The 19132-nt window shown below is 43.0% G+C and overlaps 2 protein-coding genes across 2 annotated transcripts in view; one reads left to right on the top strand and one right to left on the bottom strand.

The window, feature by feature from the left end:
- LOC139827977 (uncharacterized) overlaps positions 1–14788 on the bottom strand; it is a 27098-nt gene extending 12310 nt beyond the window's left edge. Inside the window, exons 1-3 of the mRNA XM_071808590.1 lie at positions 14780–14788; positions 9861–10543; positions 8701–8868 (exon numbers count right to left, since the gene is read on the bottom strand). Coding sequence (XP_071664691.1) covers positions 8730–8868; positions 9861–10543; positions 14780–14788 — 831 coding nt within the window. The 3' untranslated portion in view covers positions 8701–8729. The remainder of the gene's footprint in view (positions 1–8700; positions 8869–9860; positions 10544–14779) is intronic.
- GREM1 (gremlin 1, DAN family BMP antagonist) lies at positions 8221–19132 on the top strand. Its single transcript, XM_065839408.2, is given in 4 exon segments — positions 8221–8442; positions 8444–8536; positions 8538–8597; positions 15387–19132. Coding segments are annotated over 4 exon segments (753 nt in total). The 5' UTR covers positions 8221–8398; the 3' UTR covers positions 15943–19132.

Raw genomic sequence — 19132 nt, 5'->3', positions numbered from 1 at the left:
TTTTCCAGGCATTTTGAATTGCACATTATTTATGGGGAAAACAAACAAACAAGCAAACATTATTCAATCAAGCTGCAAAAGCAAACAACCAATGCAGAATAGCTGGGCACTGTGGCTAGTCCCAAAATATAAGATGACAGCTCTTCTGTGGCTCTGAAGAGCTCCACAAACCAGGGAAGAATGATGTCTGTTGTAGCTATATTTGGAGAACAAAGTAAAATGACTTGAAAAACGTTAATTAGAATTCAAGATACTGTAAGAAAGGGAAAGATCAATGAATAAATATCCAACTACCCTTAGCCAAACATGCTAAACAGGATACTTTTGACAAGGAAACAGAAGAAGCAAAACAGAGCAGCTGGCAATATCAAGACAAGAGATTTGGCCCTAGGCTCGCCTGTGTAGTTTCCCAGAAGTGATTTTTTTTGGCAATTTTTGAAAGAGTAAATTTTTGGTAACCATACAGATAAAAAATAGATTATTTTTGTATTTTATTATTATTGATTGTACTTTTAATTCTTAAGTTCACAAAGTTCAGCATTCTAATATGCACATAAAATAGAATAGCCTTTAACAGACGAAAGATGTATATATAAACTATTTTTGGGTCTTTTAGAAAGGCTCATGTGACTCAAGCCTCTTGGATTGTTGTGTGTGCTTCATTTTAGATGTTTCAAATAGCCCCACTGAAAACAAAGTCAAACATCTGGCAAGTCCCTGAAGGATTCAGTTCCAAATCTAAGTTTAGTAAAAGAATGAAGTACGTGGACAAGTCCACCTTTCTTACCAAAGCACTTAACTGTTTGCATTTATGGATATATTTAAAATCCTGTTCAAATCAACGAAGATTGCTAAACTGGAGCCTTATCTTCAGGAGTTCTTTTAGATAACCACAACTGGTTCAACACTTATTTGTCTGCCTTTAGATTTTTTTTGTCCACCACAGTGAAAACTTGGCTTTTTCACTGGAAATATGTTTGTTTTTGTTTTGGTGTTGTTTTTTGTTTGTTTGTGTTTTTTGTTTGTTTGTTTGTTTTTTGTTTGGTTTGGTTTTGGTTTTTATCATGAAGAATTACAGAAATTAAAAGGCCTTCTTCCCCGTTAAAAGCTTTTAGAAATTTCAAAATGGATGCATTTGAGCACGTAGATATGAAATAGGTGAAAGTTAAAAAACTATGATTTATCTTGCCAGATTAAGTCGAACTCTCAACTCCTCTTATTAACTATTTATTAAATGGGAAGTTTGGTACCAAACCAGCTTTAAGGATTTAGGCCAAAATTATTCTGGCTCCTTTGAAAACTCTGCTCCCTATTGCAGTTTTGTAGGTGGGGAAATGGTGTCAAGAGAAAATCTGTGTGTATGAAACAGTATAACGGATGAAGGGGGATGCTGAGGTACACTTGTGCCTCTTACACCTCTTCTTCTTGTCATAGACGCCATCTGTAATAAATAAAAAATGTCAGTGAGGAAGAGTTCTGTTTCCTCCCACCTGAGAAGTGGATGAACCCATTCTGGAGCAGTACAACTGTTCAACAGAGTTCTTTTCTTCCCATAACACAACAGCCATTTTTGTGACACTGGATTTCAAACATAAAATGCAAAACTTCCACAAAATCTAAAGAAGCTGTTGTCTCAGCCAAAAAAGGGCTTCAGCTCTTTCTTTCCTGCAAAGCTACTTTTTTTATCTAGTATTCCACTTTTATCCAGATATTGCCAGAAAAAACAAAAAGAACAGATAAGATTTCAAATTTGAAAAGAGGGGGACAAAAAAAGAAAAAGTGCCTTACAAATCTTATGTAATAAAATAGTTTACCTTGCTCTCCTACTATTTTTTTATTTCATTGCAGGTAGTAAGTGGCAAAGTCAGGAAAAAAGCCTAAACTTCTGAACTTCCAGCTGTCTACCTTACATACTAGGCTGACATCAGACATTCTATAGGTGTTGCACAGAAACCCCCACACTGCAAGGAGGAGAAAGCTCTCCTTTTCCAGGCTATATCCCAAGTTACAGGCAGTTACACAACAACAAACTGTCTTTCATCATAACAAGAAAGGAGTAAAAGTGACTGTTTTGCCAGAACTATGTATGAGATATCTATACCTGTCTTAAAAGTGTTATGTAATCTGTCTAAGATGTCAGGACACAGTAAGGTGTGGGAAGGGAGTCTTTCAGTTTTGCAGCGTAACTGGAAACTATATTTAATAGCTGTTGTATCCCTGGAGTGAAATATGAAAGCAAATAACACATTGGGCTCCTTAGATGCCTCCTTTCCTAATTCCCGGTTACAACTTCAGACTATAAGGGTTTCTTATGCTCACACAGACTTAGTTTGCTTAGCTGATTTGCTTCTTGTATCACATTGCTCCAGAGCTGCCCCGAAAGCAAAGCATGTCAGCAAACACCTCCTACAGCTTCATGAGACAGAAGAAAAAGAAAAACAAATGCATGAGGGCAGAGGAATTTTTCATGGGTATTTTATGGCTTTAATTTTCTTGGCAAATTCCTCTATAGACATCAAATATATAAGATGCATCAAAAAAAAAAAATTGTGAAAAGAGTTATAAAAAGGTTAGCTTGACAAATGATATTTCCTCATTTGGCATGAAAGTTTATATATGTCCAGCAGTCAAACGTCATCCTAATAAAATAAGCTTTTCTAAATCACTTTTGAAAACTAGTCACATATGGATTGTATTATATATGTAGGTGTTTTGAGGCCAGAAAACATATTTTTTGTTCTATGTCTGCAACACATAGCAGAGTGGAATGCTGGTGGGTGACCATGGCTCATAGGTGCAGAGATCATTACAAGCCCACAGCCTGACTCTGTATGTAATATATGCTAAAAAAGAAAGCTTTTCAGACATACCAGGACACCATGCTTTTCAGAGTGGGATCCCAGACTTTTAAAATATTTAGATGCTTAAAGCTTTTGTTTTGAAGCCACTTATTCTTTTGATTTCCTGTGTCCTCTTTCTGAACATTAGCAAATTATTGATAGATGAAGTAATATTTAGAAATTTAAAAAATAAAAATATTTCATTAAAAAAAAAATCCAATTCCAAAATAAACCTATTCTCTTACTTAATTTTCTCTCATTCAGCTGATGGAAACCTATGCATTAAAATGTTTATGTTCTGTCCACTTAAATACTGCTTTTTCAGTAAGTACATTATCCAAATCTTTCTTGTCAGTCTGTGGGGTGGAACTTCTGCCACATGGACATTAATTCTCAAACTCAAATAAGAGAAAGATTAAAATTCCTTAATTAAACAGAATTTTACTGAAGTGAAACACAGTCTTAAGCTTGATTTTTCTAGTTTATGAGAAAATTTAAAAGTTTATGAGAAATTTAACTCAGTTAAGACTAACTTTATTACTTTATATGGCTTGATGTGAAGTACAATGCTATTTAAATGAGGGCCTTTTCATACAATAATGTGCAATAGAATAAATAGTGGAGTACATGAACAAGAACCATAGGACTGATGTGTTAACAGAGTATCCTGAAACTGAAGCTCAAAACATCTCCTTCTCTCATCTTATGCCATTCATTACTGTCCACCTAGTTAGGTTTGAAATAACTGAAAACTCATTTTCCTTCTTGGTTTATCATAAGGGTTTTTCTCCATTACTTTTGGATGTACCTAAACCCCACAGAGAACTGGATTCTTTGAGTATCACTTCTTCTGTATGACAAAATATGTTTGTTTGGTTTTCGTTTGTTTCTGGGGTTTTTTTCTCTCTCTCTTTTTTTTTTTTTTTTTCCCTATGTAAAGAAGATCCCACACCTGGGCAAGAATGTAACAGTGGATCATTTCCATCCACAGCCCATCCAACACACACTACCTATGACCTTGCTTATGCTCCAAGTTATAAATTACTTCTGAGACACTGCTTGTCTTGCCCATCAAATCAGGAAGATCAGCAGCGTACACCACTAGAAGCTCAAGAATCACCGTAACATGGAGATACCTCTGATATCTGAGAGCATGTCCTGCAAAATTTGCATCAGACAACAACTGTGCCAACCTCCATCACCTCATGCCTTTGCTGGTCAGCTTCAAATCCCCCCCCCGGGATGGCAGCAGATTGCGGTGGAAGTCAACACTTGCTTATGGCCTTGTTACAAGTCCCATAAGTAAAGTTACAGTCGTGTCAGTGATACAGATTCTTCCTTAACACTTCACTCCCTTATTTTCACAAGTTTTTCATTAATGCCATTGGAATTCTAAAGGGCAAAAAGCACAACAAAGCATCACAACATCTGTATTAACAAGGGGTTGAGGCATGCTGGTAGTTAAGTGTGTAGTTGCATAGGTTTGTCTTTTCTGCTTTAAAATACATCGAGTGGTTTGGCTTTACTCTTCTCGAATGTTACCTACAGAAAGTAAACATCTCATCGCTGCCATACAAAAAGCACTGAAAACATGAGAGATTTTGTCATCTGTCACTGGATTCTGTGTATCCTTTTAGTTCTTCCTCTGCAAATTAGTGCCAGATTCAGAGCCCTGTAAACCAAGCTCTTTTCTCTCCGTAGCAGAACAGTTCAAAATATCAAGTAAAGCAGTTCAGATGTGCTGTGTCTCTCCCGAACATCTTACCTTACTTCTGACCTGGAGGAACATGTCTAGGGGTGAGAGACATTGGATTTCTAGGTATATTAGGGCCAGATTCTCAGCTGGCATAAATCAGTTACATCTCCCTGAAGTTATTATAAGCTATTCCGATTTACTCAAGAGGAGGATCTGGCCCTTGTCAGTCTTTGGCTTCTCTGCAAAAGCTTTTAATAAGGCGCCAACTGTCCTGGCAGTGAGGATATATTGAGTAGTGCTCTAAGTTAGCAGTAGCAGACAGGAGCTCAGTCCAGTAACGTTTTTCTCTGCAAGAATTAAGTACAGCACTTCTTTTAAGCTTAAAACAATTCTTACTGTTCCACTAAAACAAAGGACCACTCACACAGTGAATACCAGCAAGAAATGGGAGAGGAAATTTGAAATTAAAAAAAAAAAAAAAAAAAAGCCCAACAAAACAACAGCGAGTGGATAGTTGAATCCAGCCAGGTTCGCGGTAAATGCTCTTACCACCCTGCAACATTGAAGCTCTTCATCTCAAACGTACGCCACAAAAATATACATATTCCTGTAGGCTTCTTTTATACTAAATAATTATATAAAATTTCCCCAGCAGTATTCCAGCTTCAATAAGCAGCACTGGTGAGCACCAACAGAATTTCAAGTGTGAGTAAGGTGGGAGGAAGGGGAGATATTTTCTGTTAAGCAGTGGGGGCTTTCAAAGCCAGAACATACCAGAATGTCATCTTTGGTTGGGATCTGACCAGCACAGCTGAACCTCTGGAGTAAACTCAGGGAGAATGTTGTTAAAGAATCCAGCAATTAAAATAACACAAACTTCCATCCTGGAAATTACCTGGATACCTGATGTTAAAAGAACAATGAGGAAAAAGACATCTTTCCCTCACCTCCCTCAACCACAAAGAAATAGACACAAATGTTTCTTGCTTTTTGACAAGACTTTTTTTAAAAAAAAAAATATTATTGCTTGTACCCAACAAGTTTTGTTTGGTTGTTTTTGGTTTTTTTTCTGAATAAGCAGGCAAACTCTTACATGAAAATTCTACTTTGCAATGATCAGAGAAGTCTGACAAATTGTCTTGCTGGACCTAAGATGGTAGTGCCTACTTGAAACTCTGTGGGTTAAACTGAGTGAAAGAAAACAGATGGGAAAATATGATGCAAAACATTCAGCCACAAGAAATGGAGAGAAGTCTTGAGGAGGGAACACACCTCCCAGACCTGGAGATGCACCCTAAAGGGTTTCTTAGTTTGCTTTAAATCAGACTGAGGTCTACTCCAGATTAGTCACTCTCACTAGGTGATTGAGTGCAGTGAGGTACTGAATGGAGATGACTGGTCTGCAAACCAGATGCCCAGAAGTACCTTTACCTAGAGAGGCCAATGTCACAGGGGCATCTAAACTAATCCCAGAAAAATACAGCAGAGAAGTAGCTTGCCTGCAGGCTTGCAGCAATGCCTGGAAGCGCAAACACTGCCAGCGCCATTGCCGGACACCAACAGGAGCTCAAAGCAACCACAGGAACACTTCCTCCAGCACCAAATGCCTGGACGGTGGCCCTGGGAAAGGGGCAGACTCCCAGCCCATCAACCTGGCTCCAGGGCAGGTAATCAGAGTGAGAGACAGACCACAGAAGGGAGGTCAATAGACCCCGTCCCTACACATCAGTACAACTACTTAACAGAAGAAAAAGGAGCATAAATTCTGTCAGCATACTACGAGGTGAGAATTGTGACTTTTTCTCTGGATCCACAAAGGAAGGACCCCAGTTAATTAAAAACATCTATTAATTTTAACCACAGTTTTTTGAGTAAAATAACAAAAAATCCTAAAAATTCCCTAGGCCTCTCCTTCCATCCATCTAGATGTCATCTGCTGTGATTCTTTGCCAATAATCCTTCCCCCGTTCATTGTATTTGAATTTCAGTGACCCCTGCACACCAACACATTTTCTCTCTCATGCTGCCACCTACTACTGCACTATGGTTGCTTGCCCTGTTGCTTCTGCAACATTTCTGCATGCTGTTGGTCAAGTAATTAAAGTGATTAATTTTCAACAAGTTATTGCTAAATGTACGTGTAAGTTACAGCAACAAGCCTAATTCACTACCTTGCTGAGCACTCACCCATGTAACTGGCCCTAAGTGGAGCCATGCTTTGGCCTTAGTGAAGAGCAAGCTGCTGCTAATTACTGTGAAAAGTCAGAAACCTGGCATCACTAATGTAGCAGATCCTTTCATTTAAATGCAATTCATCTTCCCCACCTGCAAAACCAGGGACAACAAAAATCTCTATTTGTCAGGTGAGATACAGGCCTCTCTGAGGCCCCAGGTGAGTGCTGTCTACCAGGGCTGGGTCACTGAAGTGTGGGGCTTATTTGCTTCGCAGTCAGTAATTGGTGTCTGACAGTCAGAACAAACCAGACGGTGTGTGCAGCACCGTCTGCACTGCCCGGGTCCGTCGCAAGGCACTTCTCTTTGCTTCGCCTTCTGCTGGGTGATGCCCACCGCTGGAAGCGGCAGCTGACAAACATCTCAGTTTATTTAGCAAACCCAAACCCCGTGTTTCAGAGGCTGCTCCTGCTCGTACTAACACCGTTGCTCGGTAGCGTTGCAACCCTTCGTGCTAAAAAGCCCATAGGACGCGAGTGCTGGAGCGCCTGGAGACCGGGCGGCACCGGGTGAGATGCGGGCTGCCGCTGCGGGGCTGGCAGGCGCCCTCGCCCCCCAGGGCTCTGCCCCCCGGATCTCCCAACTGGCTGCAGAGTCGGAGTAAGCTCCGGGCAGCCGCGGCGCGGAGCGGCCACCCTCCGTTACAGCTGCGAAGGGCTCAGATCACGAAGGCGCTCAGTCCCCCGCTCGTTTTTGCCCAACTCCGAGCGACTTTTGTGATTCCATGGGGGCTGGTCCGGGCATCGCGGCCGCCTTGCCTACGGACTCCGGAGCAGGAACCTGCCAGCGGCCGGCGAGAGGGTCGGTGACTCCCCCCGCGGCCGCCTCGACGGGCGGGCGGGCGGGCGGGCGGCTCCGGCCGCTTCCGTGCTTAGCCCAGGCGGGACGTACCGCTCCTTCTCCGTCTCTGCCCTTCGCGGGATGCCTGGAAAGCCCGCAGCCCTCTGAAAAACGCAGTGACGGGAGGGGGGAAAGCCGCCCGAGGTGTCCCGCCTCTCGTTGGACAAAAACAAAACAAAACCAACAAAAAAACTCTCACTGATAAAGAGCTATGAGCGCCTCTGCGAATCGGGAGCCACGGTTTGACACCCCCCCCCCCGGCACACACATACACACAGGGCTTTTTTGCCAAAGCTGCGTAATTCGCAGCATATTTGCAGAAGGCAAACCTCATCAATGTTCAATTGTAACAGGGAGGGCCGGAAAGGTGGCTGCTTCCCTCCGGGCCACGGTAAGGGGCTCCCCGCGGCGGCTCCGCTGTGGGACCGCTCGCCCGGGTGGCTGTTGGGCAGGGAAGTGCCCCAGCGGCCCAGCCCGCAGCCCTGGGCAGCGTGAACGGAAGGGCAGGGGCGGAGAGGAGGGATTCAACTCTTCTTAAATGTCATACTTTAATGGGGATGGAAAATGTGAATTTTCTGTGCATTCCAGGAACAATTCCTTGGGGTGGTGACCTTTACCACCGATTCTCTTAAGAGAGGAAAGTAGTCGAATGTTTATCTGGATGACTGAAAGCTTTCCCTGGTGGAAGTTTATGGAAGTGTTAAAGGGGGCGGATAACACGGGCTTTGGAGGCGCTTGTCCAATGATCTGGAGGGGCTTGGAGAGCAGATCTCAGCTGGCAGACATTTAAATGGGAGACAGCTCGGCGCTGCTGCAATTTGTAGGCAGGCTCCGAGACTCTCTCTCTATGGACTCCCGGGCAACTCTGGGCTCCCACGCCACCCGCTCCGCAGAGTGACCCGCCGGGCCGAGCCCCGCAGAGCCCCAGTCTCGCCAGCAGCCACCGCCGCCGAGCCGGACCCCGCCGAGGAATAGCTGCCGCCGCGCAGGTGAGCCGGGACGCGGTGCGCGCACTCACAGCGGGGTCGCAAACGGGTGCAGCTGCGAAGTTCGGCCAGCCCCTGTGGGAGGCAAAATTTTAATCTATCTTACCTTCGGGAAGGGGGGAGGGGAGGAGCCGTTCATCGGTGTCCAGCAAAACTCCAGGGCGCCTCGGTTTTGCAGAGGGTGACATCCGTCCCTCCCGTCAGCGTGAGTGAAGCGCACAGCGACATTTCCTCTGCAGTGTCGGGGATTAGGGCGCCGTTACATCTCTGTCCCCTGACAAGCACAGGGATTGCAAAAGCCCCGTTAGCTCTGCCTCTCATCTCCGCCTACAGCATCACTCCCGACAAATTGGATTCTGCGCCCACCCGACACACGGCAAAATCCCGGCCTGGCCTCTGCGCGGAGCGGGGCGGGGGCAGGTCCCCAGGTGCCAGCCTTGTCCCCTCCCGCCGAGCTGCCCTCTACGATACCGCTCAGCACCCGGCTTTGCCCCGGCCCGCCTTTGGAAACCTCTGCTCCTCCGCGGACCGTGCACCTGGGCTTCCAGGACTTCTCCGGGCTGGGGGTCATACCGCCCGGGGGAGTCAGTGTGTACCCGGGTCAGGCACCGCGGAGCGCACGGTCTGGACCGGTTGCGCGCCCGCGGGTAGCGCCGCGTGTCCCGCAACCGTGTGTCCTCGGGCGCCGTCGGGTGGGATGGGCGGCCGCTCCGCCGCTGCGCTCGGCGCCCCTCCGCCGCCTCCCCGCCCAACCCTCCCACCTGACCCGGGGCCAAGGGCGTTTTGACGCCCCGACGGCTCCGCGCATCCGTCGGATGTCGCTCCCCTTCCCCGCGCTAACAGGCCCCAGGCTTGGCTCGGTCTGGCCGGAGCCCGGTCCGCAGCGCGCCAGCCCGGTGCGGCCCCGCGGCTTGGCCCAGCTCCTCTCGGCCCCGATCCCGCGTCGCGATCTAACGCTGGGTTTTTCACTCCGGGAGGACGCTTGTTTACTCGTCCTGACCGTTTTAATGAGATCTCCCGGGGACTCCGGAGTCACTTCTAGGGAGCTCGTCCTCCGTTGGGTAAGCCTAGAAGGCGGTTACTCCCCAGGGGAGGACACCCGGGCGGTGTCGCCAGCCGCCGCGAAAACTATCCGCACCAACAGGGACCCGGGTGAGCCGCCCTCGGCCGAGCCGAGCCAAGCTAAGCTGGTGGCGTCTCCGCCCCGACGGCCACCGGCGATCGCGGACCGCACCCAAGCTGCGTTCAGGGACAGTCCCGTTTTACCTCGGGGGTTGGGCGGTGCGGCGGAGGCGTCTCGTCCCGGAGGAGGCCGCTCTGTCCGCTGCAGGGCCGCCGGGGCGGCGATCTGGGAAGTTGCGTGACTCCCCCGCACCCCGGCAGGCTCGGGAGGTGCGCGGCCCCAGCAGCCTCGCGGGTGCGCTGCCCGGCCCGGTCCTCTGAACCCTGACATCCCTCTCGCCTGCGGCCTCGCTCCTGGTTTTCCGCTCGTGTCTCCTCTCGATGAACATATCGCGAGTGAAGCCCTTTTCGCTCATCAGCGCTGAGATCCCGTGCCGGGGAAACCTGCATGGAAAAGGGCTCTGAAATACCACCAGGCGTTTGGCTCGAAAAGACGCGGGGTTTAGTTGCCCGTTTTGTGAGATGCGCACAGATCTTTTGGTCCACTGCTTGTGACCCCCAAGGCACAGCTGCCTCTGCGCAATGCCCAGGGGTTCGTGAGCTGGCGAACCGCTGCTCTCCTGTCTCCGCTCCTCACTGCCCCGAAAAAGCCTGTGGGTAACTAGCTTGCGGTGGAAACCGTGTATTGGTGATAAAAGGCGCCAATCTTTCTGCTCCTCTTTAAGATTCAGTCCCAAGCTGTGATAAAACGTTTCTTTTTCTCTCCGCGAGGTCACTTGGAAATGTATAACTTCTTCTGAAGCCTTTCTCCTTTTCAGTACGCACGACTGTGCGCAGGAGGAAAACTATTTGGTGGTTTTAGGGCTCAGTGAGCAAATCTGTCTGAAGGGAGCTTCGCTCAGGGAAGCAGAGCTATCATGCTACGTGGGCGTCTTCAGGGCGAGTTTAACTGAGGCTTGGTGCCAGCCATGCCCACCATGATGTTCAACTTCATGTAGTCCCGTAGAATGTTCTATAGAGCTATGCTTTCTAAAGGGGGGATTCTCAAAGTTTTTTTGTTTGTTTGTTGTTTTTTTGTTTGTTTGTTTGCCACCTACATTCATTACGTCTCAAAAAAAAAAAAGCCATCTTCATGACTCACAAGAAGAAATTACCTGAAATGTAAATGTACCCTAATTGTACCAAACAGAGATGTTAGGTTTGCTATCTTGATCTCAGAAAACAAAAATCTCAGTTCTCTGGGAACTGCCATTGCTATGACTTTTTGTATATTTAAAAATACAGATCTATGAACTATGAAAACATTGTGTAGGACCATTTCTGTAATTCATATATAATAAGCCAGGCATAAAATTATTCTGATCCTTTGGGACATAAAGCACTTCCATTTTCTCAGTAGTCAAAGGGTTGTGTTTTGCCTCTTTCTTTGGCTGATATTTGAAGCCCATCAAATACCGTAAAATGTTTTTTTAGGTCATCATCAGATTATTTTTCATGTTTTCTGTGAAGCACATGAATTCATGGCTCATCATAATACTTTCCTAGTAAATATGGTTCACAGATGAAATTATGGGCCTGCTGAGGTCTGTGAGAATTTTGCTGTGTATTTCAACAGAATCAGGATTCCATCCGGTTGTTTTAAACAAGTTGCTTTGTGCTAAAAAATTTCAATAATAACTTTCTAATTCTGCTTGGGAACTCACAGGGAAGTGCTGTTTATGAACTGACATGTGGAGATCCTTAATCTAGAGCAGAAAATGTATAAATGAAAAAATTATGGCTTAATTGTATGAGGTAATAAACCTGAAAGCATTTACACTTCTGTACGAATGGTTGCTAGTATTAATCCACAAAATTCCTCGTCTGTTTTAGATGATGAGATCCCAGGCTCTAGATGAACCACATATGAGATGATACGAACGTTAGGGCCCAATTCTGCTCCTGTTTGAAGTCAGCAACAAAAGTTCTTTTGGCTTTAGGACTAAGAGCTCACAGATGATGAAAAGTAGAGCTCAGTTTAGCAGTGAAATATGGAAGGAAAAGATTTTTGAAGGATTTTGTTACTTTTCAGAAATAAATATCAATGCTATCTGATCTCTCTGGATCTGAGCTAAACAAATGGGAACTGACCATTTTGGTTATAGTAATTTGTTTGTTCAAAGGCTTCTCAAATGGATTCTCCAAATAATTTCTGGTTATGCCAGCGTAACAGCCAGCATTAACTACTGAAAAATTTGCAGAAATTTGGAATATAAGATTTTACAGCCTGATTCCTCACAGATCCTACCCAACCTGCAGAGTTATGTCTGTGACAGGGAAAGAAAAAAAATACTTCAGGAGAGTATTTTGGGTGGTTTTTTTTGGTAAAACTTTGAGTATGATAACACTTGTACTCTTCCGTGTTCTAGTTTTTTTTAGTAATTAAAAAAAAAAAATCTGTGAAGGAAACATTCACAAACTAACTCATAGATGGATGAACCACTCTAGTTCCTAACATAAGCAAATACAGGTGTCATCTTCTCTCATACGCAAATGTACTGCCTTGGGACCAGAGGTGGTGCAGAATGCTGACACCATATTTTGGTTGCTTTTCTCATTTTCCTTTGTATTTTTCATTTTAAAAAATCTTATTTTTTAATAAATATTTAATAAATTTCTATTAAAAGAAGGTTCTGCTTGAGCTGCTGTGAGGGTCATGAAGTTCAGATAGTCTCTTCAGTGGGTCTCTGTTTAAAGTGTATTTAGCCCTGAACGTATGGATTTGCTTTTAGATGTGTGTTTTGGAAGTGCCCATAACAAATGTTTTTGCCAAGTTACTAATTTTCATTTGAATCACAATTTGTCTTATGAGCATGTAATATAGCTTCTGCCTTAAAGACTGTAAACCAACTAAGTGAAAAATATTACGTTTCTTCACCCAGTTTAGGACTATATTGGAACACATGCTTGTTTTTCCTTTGCTTAATAAAAATGCATGAATCTGGGACAGACGCCTCACAATAGTGAACATTACCATTAAATTTTCCCCAGATTCTCATCCCAACATACACCTCATTTTCACATGATTAGATCTTACTATGTCGTCAATTGCACATTTATGAAAAAAAGAAAAAAGTGAAGCAATGTGCAAGTCGTCAGGTTTAGAAATAAAAGTAGTCCAGGAATATGCATGTTGATGGAACTTCAGCTCAGTTATTAGACACTAAACAAACACCTGAAGTTTCCTGGCACTGCTTATCAACTAGCAATTTATTTTCAATTGCATGCAATTATGTGGGTTTTTTTTTTTTTTTTTTTTTCATTTTTAAGGCTCTGGCACCATATTGGGTAAATAAACTGCATATTAAAATACTGTCTAAATACAGCATGGGCATAGAGTTGCAGGAGAAATAGGAATAGTTTTGGAAGGAGTCATTCTGGTCTCTTGAGGAAATAATCAGTGGTTTGTAACTCTTTTAATAAATATTTTAAAGAAAAAAGAAAATTAAAAAGAAACATGTTTAAATAACATTCAGGTTGTAATAGAAATGGGAAAAAAAGGCAAATGTGACGTCCAAGCCGACACTTGAAATTAGGGTGTATTAGTCTTCAATTAGAATTCTCAGCTTTTTGGGGGGTTCTGTCAGAGCCTTAAGGTTATTAAAATTGCACGTTCTGTACCATACTTTGTTTAGATATTAAAAGCAGCCCTTCCAAGTTGTCTGCTGGAGTCAGCAATAATGTCATTCTTACATGCCTCACTTGAAGTCTGAAGCTTCCTCCAAACATAGAGCATATTGGTACATAAACATAAATGAATAAAACAAGTGTATATATCTATCATACATCTTATAAACTCTAGGTCCTCTAACAATCTTTAAACAAACACTTAAAATATTAAATCCACAAACAAATCCCTGAATACAATGGAATCCCCCTTTGATACTTTTCCACTCCAGTAATTCCTTTCTCAGTCCATTCGGTGAGAAACGCTTTTTGAACAGTGTAATATAACATTTATTTTCTCCATGTGACTGGGAAGACCTAGTAACTGAGAAATTAACAGTCATCTTTTATAGCAAATGGCACTTACCCTGAGCCTCTACTGAGTCTCTAGGTGGCCCTCACAGCATTGGCATTTGGCTGCTTTCCTGCCTAGTTGTGTGGTCTCAGGCAGAGCGGGTAAAGCTGTCCAGGACGGTGCCCTTGTTTTCCCACGTGTTTCTTGGGTAGTAACACCAGCAGGACTTTTCAGTTCAAGCACTAATTTGTACCTTGCTGATAAAACAGATCAAATAAGGGATAAAGCTGCAGCACTCCAAGCAGGTAGAAGACACCAACATCCTCAGGTTTTTCTCACAATTCTTACCGCCCCCCGCCCCCTTTTTTTTTTTTAATGGATGTACTACTTTGCAGTTCTCTTGGTGTGTGGTTTTTTTTGCAAGAATTCTCTCCTTTCTGGTGGTTTCTTCCAAGCTCCCCACATAGAGGGTCCTCTAAGACCCTCATTCCCTGATCTCCCTGTCTTGCTGCCACATCCCTTGTTTTCCAGGACAACATGGAGACCATGGTACTTCTGGAAGGGGGAAAAATGTGACAGCTGATGAGTTTCTTCCCAGCTGGTTGGTGTCTTGAGCTGACTGGACAGCCAAAAGAGTTCAGAGCTTTGGGAAGCAGCAGAAGTAGTGGAATAGGGGAGGCAAGAAAGTCTGTTCTTATGCTATTATTTAGGTTTGCAGCAGGGGTGCAATTTTGAAGAACCTGATAGTCTCCACTTACTGCACTTATTGAAGTATTTTGTGTGTGCACAAACTACATGATATTTAAAGTTGTATATGAAACCCTGCTGGCCTCATATGTCCTTTCAATGTCATACTGAATATATAATGACTATATAATATATCTACTGAATACAATTAAGAGATCTGAAATTTCTTAACACTGTGACTGCATCTGTATAGCTTCTGTGAAGAATTCAGAATAATATGCGAGAAGATGTAATTTGAAATCAGAGATGCATCTCTTTTAACCTATACCTAAATATTCTTTTATGTTAGTTGCCTGTCCTGTTGCACATCTCTTACCTTAAGCATCATTACACTCAGATGCATTAGATCAATTCAGAGGGACAATGTGACAGAGCTTGGGATGCTATAATTCAGATAACAGGTGGATATAGTATGCACATTATATTCTGGATGTATATAGTGCAAGAAGCTCTACAAAGCTTCTGTGTCTGACTAAGGAACACATAGCTAGACTGCATCTCCTGAGTCAAAGAGTTTAGCCTCTGGTATTGTAGACAGCTATGTCATGTAAACCTTGTGTAGCATAAAATCTGTTCTTCCACTAGTGTAAATCAGGAGCAACCTTCCTAACGTCAGTGAGCTACAAAAATGGAACGAGAACTCCTAACTGGGGTAATATACATGGAGAAAAGGGCTGGGAAAAGATGCATGCCACACAAAATTAAATTCTGGTTGTATTTAGCCTCTGACTTGTAATCACTGTACATTAAAGCTTTTATCACTTGGTAAAGGCTTGCAGCTGATAAAGGCTAAATGCTTATCTTTTATAAGTGCACACGCACACACACATTTATTTAATTGAACTGGATATTTACTGCATACCTGATCTGCTGATATCTGAAATCCACAACTGTGCTTTATTCCCTCAACTTCTTCCATATAGGATGGTCCGCACACTGTATGCCATCGGCGCTGTGTTTCTTCTGACGGGATTTCTGCTACTGGCAGCAGAAGGGAGAAAGAGGAATCGTGGATCTCAAGGTGCTATCCCTCCTCCTGACAAAGATCAGCCTAATGATTCAGAGCAAATGCAGACACAGCAGCAGTCGGGCTCTAGGCATCGAGAACGAGGAAAAGGCACCTCCATGCCTGCTGAAGAGGTGCTGGAGTCTAGTCAGGAGGCACTGCACATCACTGAGCGCAAATACCTAAAGCGGGATTGGTGTAAAACTCAACCTCTCAAACAAACTATCCACGAAGAAGGCTGCAACAGTCGTACCATTATCAACAGATTCTGCTATGGCCAGTGCAATTCCTTCTACATCCCCAGGCATGTCCGTAAAGAGGAAGGCTCCTTCCAATCTTGTTCCTTCTGCAAGCCCAAGAAATTCACCACCATGACTGTTACACTCAATTGCCCTGAGCTTCAGCCCCCAAGAAAGAAGAAAAGAATCACCCGAGTTAAGGAATGCCGGTGTATATCTATTGACTTGGACTAAACGGAGAAAAATGTACCAATTGCACTCTGACTGTACGCAATCATTGCCAGCATGAGAGTGAGTGGCATGAACTAGCATACCTTTGGGGCTGGACAATATTGTGAATTACCTAAGACAAGCAAAACAAACAAATATCAACAACAAAACAAAAGTTTTAAGGGAAGGGCACGCATGTGTTTGTGTGTAAGAGAGAAAATGGATGTGTACAAGAAAATATATGAGTGCTCACTATGACAAAAAAAATTTAACAGGAGTATGAATTATTAAAAAAATCTATTTACCTGCAGTCATGAATTAGGGTTCCTAGTGTAGATTCACATTTTTGCCGCTTGCTGGGAAAGTGGAGCTGTGGCATTTGCTGATGTTCACCTGCCATGCTATTTCCTTTTACCGTATTAAGAGAAACATCAAAGTGAGAGGACAATCTATTTGAAAGCATGAATCTATTCTTAAATATGAAGTAGGCAAAAAGCAGTTTAAAGTGTAGCAAAACTGTCACTGAAAAATAACAGCTCTATCAAGACTTTGTAACATGCTTCTTAAAAAAATTACTGTAATCCAAAAGCAATGTCTGGAGAACAATGGGGGTATGTGAGGGTGTTGAAAAGTCACTATAGGTGGATGGAAAACAGAGCTACAGCAAGTTCAAAAGCAAAAGGTCAAAGTAAGTAGACAAGGGGAGTACGAAAGGGAGTAGAAAAAGGAAAGATACATAAATAGGAAGACACAGAGAAAGAGATACTGTCTTCTGTTTGTGTTTTGCTTTAATTTATATACTTAGTCATATATTACGTAAATTAAAAAGAAACTATATACAAGGCTATAAATATACTTCTGAATTCTAATGGTTCTCTAAATCAATCAAAACTCATTTTTTTGCCACAAGAGCCATTTGATGTCTTCTATTTCTGATATCAGTTATTCTTCATATCTACATATATATGTATATGCAGTATCTTTTAGCCATGGGTATCTATATGTACATACAATGAGTATGCATACTCCGTTGTGTGTATCCAAACTCTCTCCTTCTCTTTTTCACACACATACATAAAAACATACATAACCACAGCACAAAAGTCTTGCTAACCAAGATCAAGTACAGTATGGCAGTAATTTAGTACATAAAGAGCAAAGCAAAAATTAAAACAAGCATCATGTGACTGCAAATGCAATAACCACACAAGAGACAAAAGACACGACATTCATGACTAGTAAACATTGCATTGTTATTGTTATTTTAGCTTTGCCACAGGCATGCAGTTTGTTGAAAAAGAGATGCAGAACTTTGCCAGCAATAATCCTCTTTTTATATCTTCTACTGCAGACTTGAATTTAAACTGGATTTGGATGAAGTAAAGAGAATTTCCTGAAAATTAAGGGCTAACTGCCCCTCTCATATGGGGAGGAACAAACATAAAAGGGGACACACTACTTCCAACAGCTCGATGAATCTCACCTGTGAGGTTATCCTGCCTTTTCTTTCCTTCAGGATTAGGAGCTTAAACTTGATCAGGGCTGTGGGATTTGGCAGGGGCACAGAAGGTCCTGGAAAAGACGTTGTTTTAGCTAGGTGGATGCTGGGCCGTTGGACCCAGGAGAACCCCTTCCTTGCACATTGCCCTTGCTTTCCTGGGGGTCTGATGGGAAGCCTGGGGGTTGTCTCACCGGCTGCATCTCATTCCACGTGGCATGCCAGTGAGCCACACTGTCCTGGGCGCTGCCTTTGCAGGGACACCTTCCAGCTGGGTGATGAAGAGCTGCCAGGCTGCTGCCCATCTAACTGCCTGCACCTCTGCCTTCAGGGCCCTGACAGCTGGTCCTGTCTGGTGGGGGACCAAAGGAAAGGTGTATTCCTATGCTAGAGTCGGTACTAGGCCTGAAAGCAACCTGGACATCAGTGAGGCCAGTGACATGTGAGTTAGGTCCGTGTGAATTGTGTGATGGGGCTTGTGTAGCCCAGGACTCAGCTTCCCTCTTCAGCAGCAATACTCTCTCATATCGACTCTCAGTGTAACTGCTCTTTCTCACACCTCTCTCAGCTGCAAGGTGATTATCTTGATGGCATTTCTGTCTATTGAGCACTGAGGAAGACAATTCTGCTCTTATTAAACATGTCCAAATGGAAAAATACACAGTGAGTGGCATGCCACAGAGGCATCCAGTGTGCCCCCATTATATTAGATGCCCCAGCTGTTACACAATACATCATGCAGTTATTGGTGATATCCTGCATCTCTGCAATTAATGTATTTTTATGGTAAAATCCACTGCTGTGAGGTCTGCATTTGTAAGATTAAGAGACTGCAACTCATTGATTGATGTTATTAAAATGCATTTCATCTGGTGTACTCTCACTCAGCAGGTTTGACACGTTTCTTCATGGATTTTAAAATCCATTTTTAAAATCTGGAATTACAGAAGTTAGATTTCCACTGTGTGGAATGTGAATAGTTAAACAGAAAGATATGGATATTTAATGTTATTATTAATACAAATCCTCTTTCACTGAAAATAGGCAGGGGTTGTTTTCATTTAAAATACTTTTTGGGTTTGTTTGCAGGTAAAAGGGCCAATTCCATTCGTTGCTGAAAGTTTTGTACTAGCTAGGGTTTCTGTTCAAGAAATGGGCACACCTTAAGAATGATTTTTTTTCTTCATGTGAAGTTGACAGCAAAATTCCTATTGTCTTTTACAGTGACTGCTATGTCCCTAAACCCTTAGCCATTAAGCAAAACGTCAGACATTACTGACTCTTTTATTTAAGATTCTGAAGGAAAATCGAGTAAAGTTTTACAAATCTTTATGTTCCAAAACAGCCTGTGCATAGATCATGACGAAACTCCCCTTGAGACAGATTTCCCACCCCCCCCCATATGTAAATTTTATACAAAGGACTTTTATGAATTGCTAGTTATTGCTTGAGAGTAAGAAAGTTCTGCTAACTTACAATTATATGAGATATTTAATATCAACCACAATATGTATTTAAATGTCTGCTTTATTCTAAAAAACAATGGACTATATAACCTAAGGCTGCAGTGTTTTCAAGCTCGGTCTCACAAAGCAAAACTTGGTTTAAAATGAAGTTTTAATTATTTTGTAACTGAATAGAATTGGAGTTTTTTCTTCCCAGCATTTTGTACGTCATTTTAACTACTAGTAATAAATAAATAAAATATCTTCTCCA

Source organism: Patagioenas fasciata, chromosome 5 (assembly GCF_037038585.1).
Source record: "Patagioenas fasciata isolate bPatFas1 chromosome 5, bPatFas1.hap1, whole genome shotgun sequence".
In the NCBI taxonomy this organism is placed as follows: Eukaryota; Metazoa; Chordata; class Aves; order Columbiformes; family Columbidae; genus Patagioenas; species Patagioenas fasciata.
This window is presented reverse-complemented; position numbering and strand designations above follow the sequence as displayed.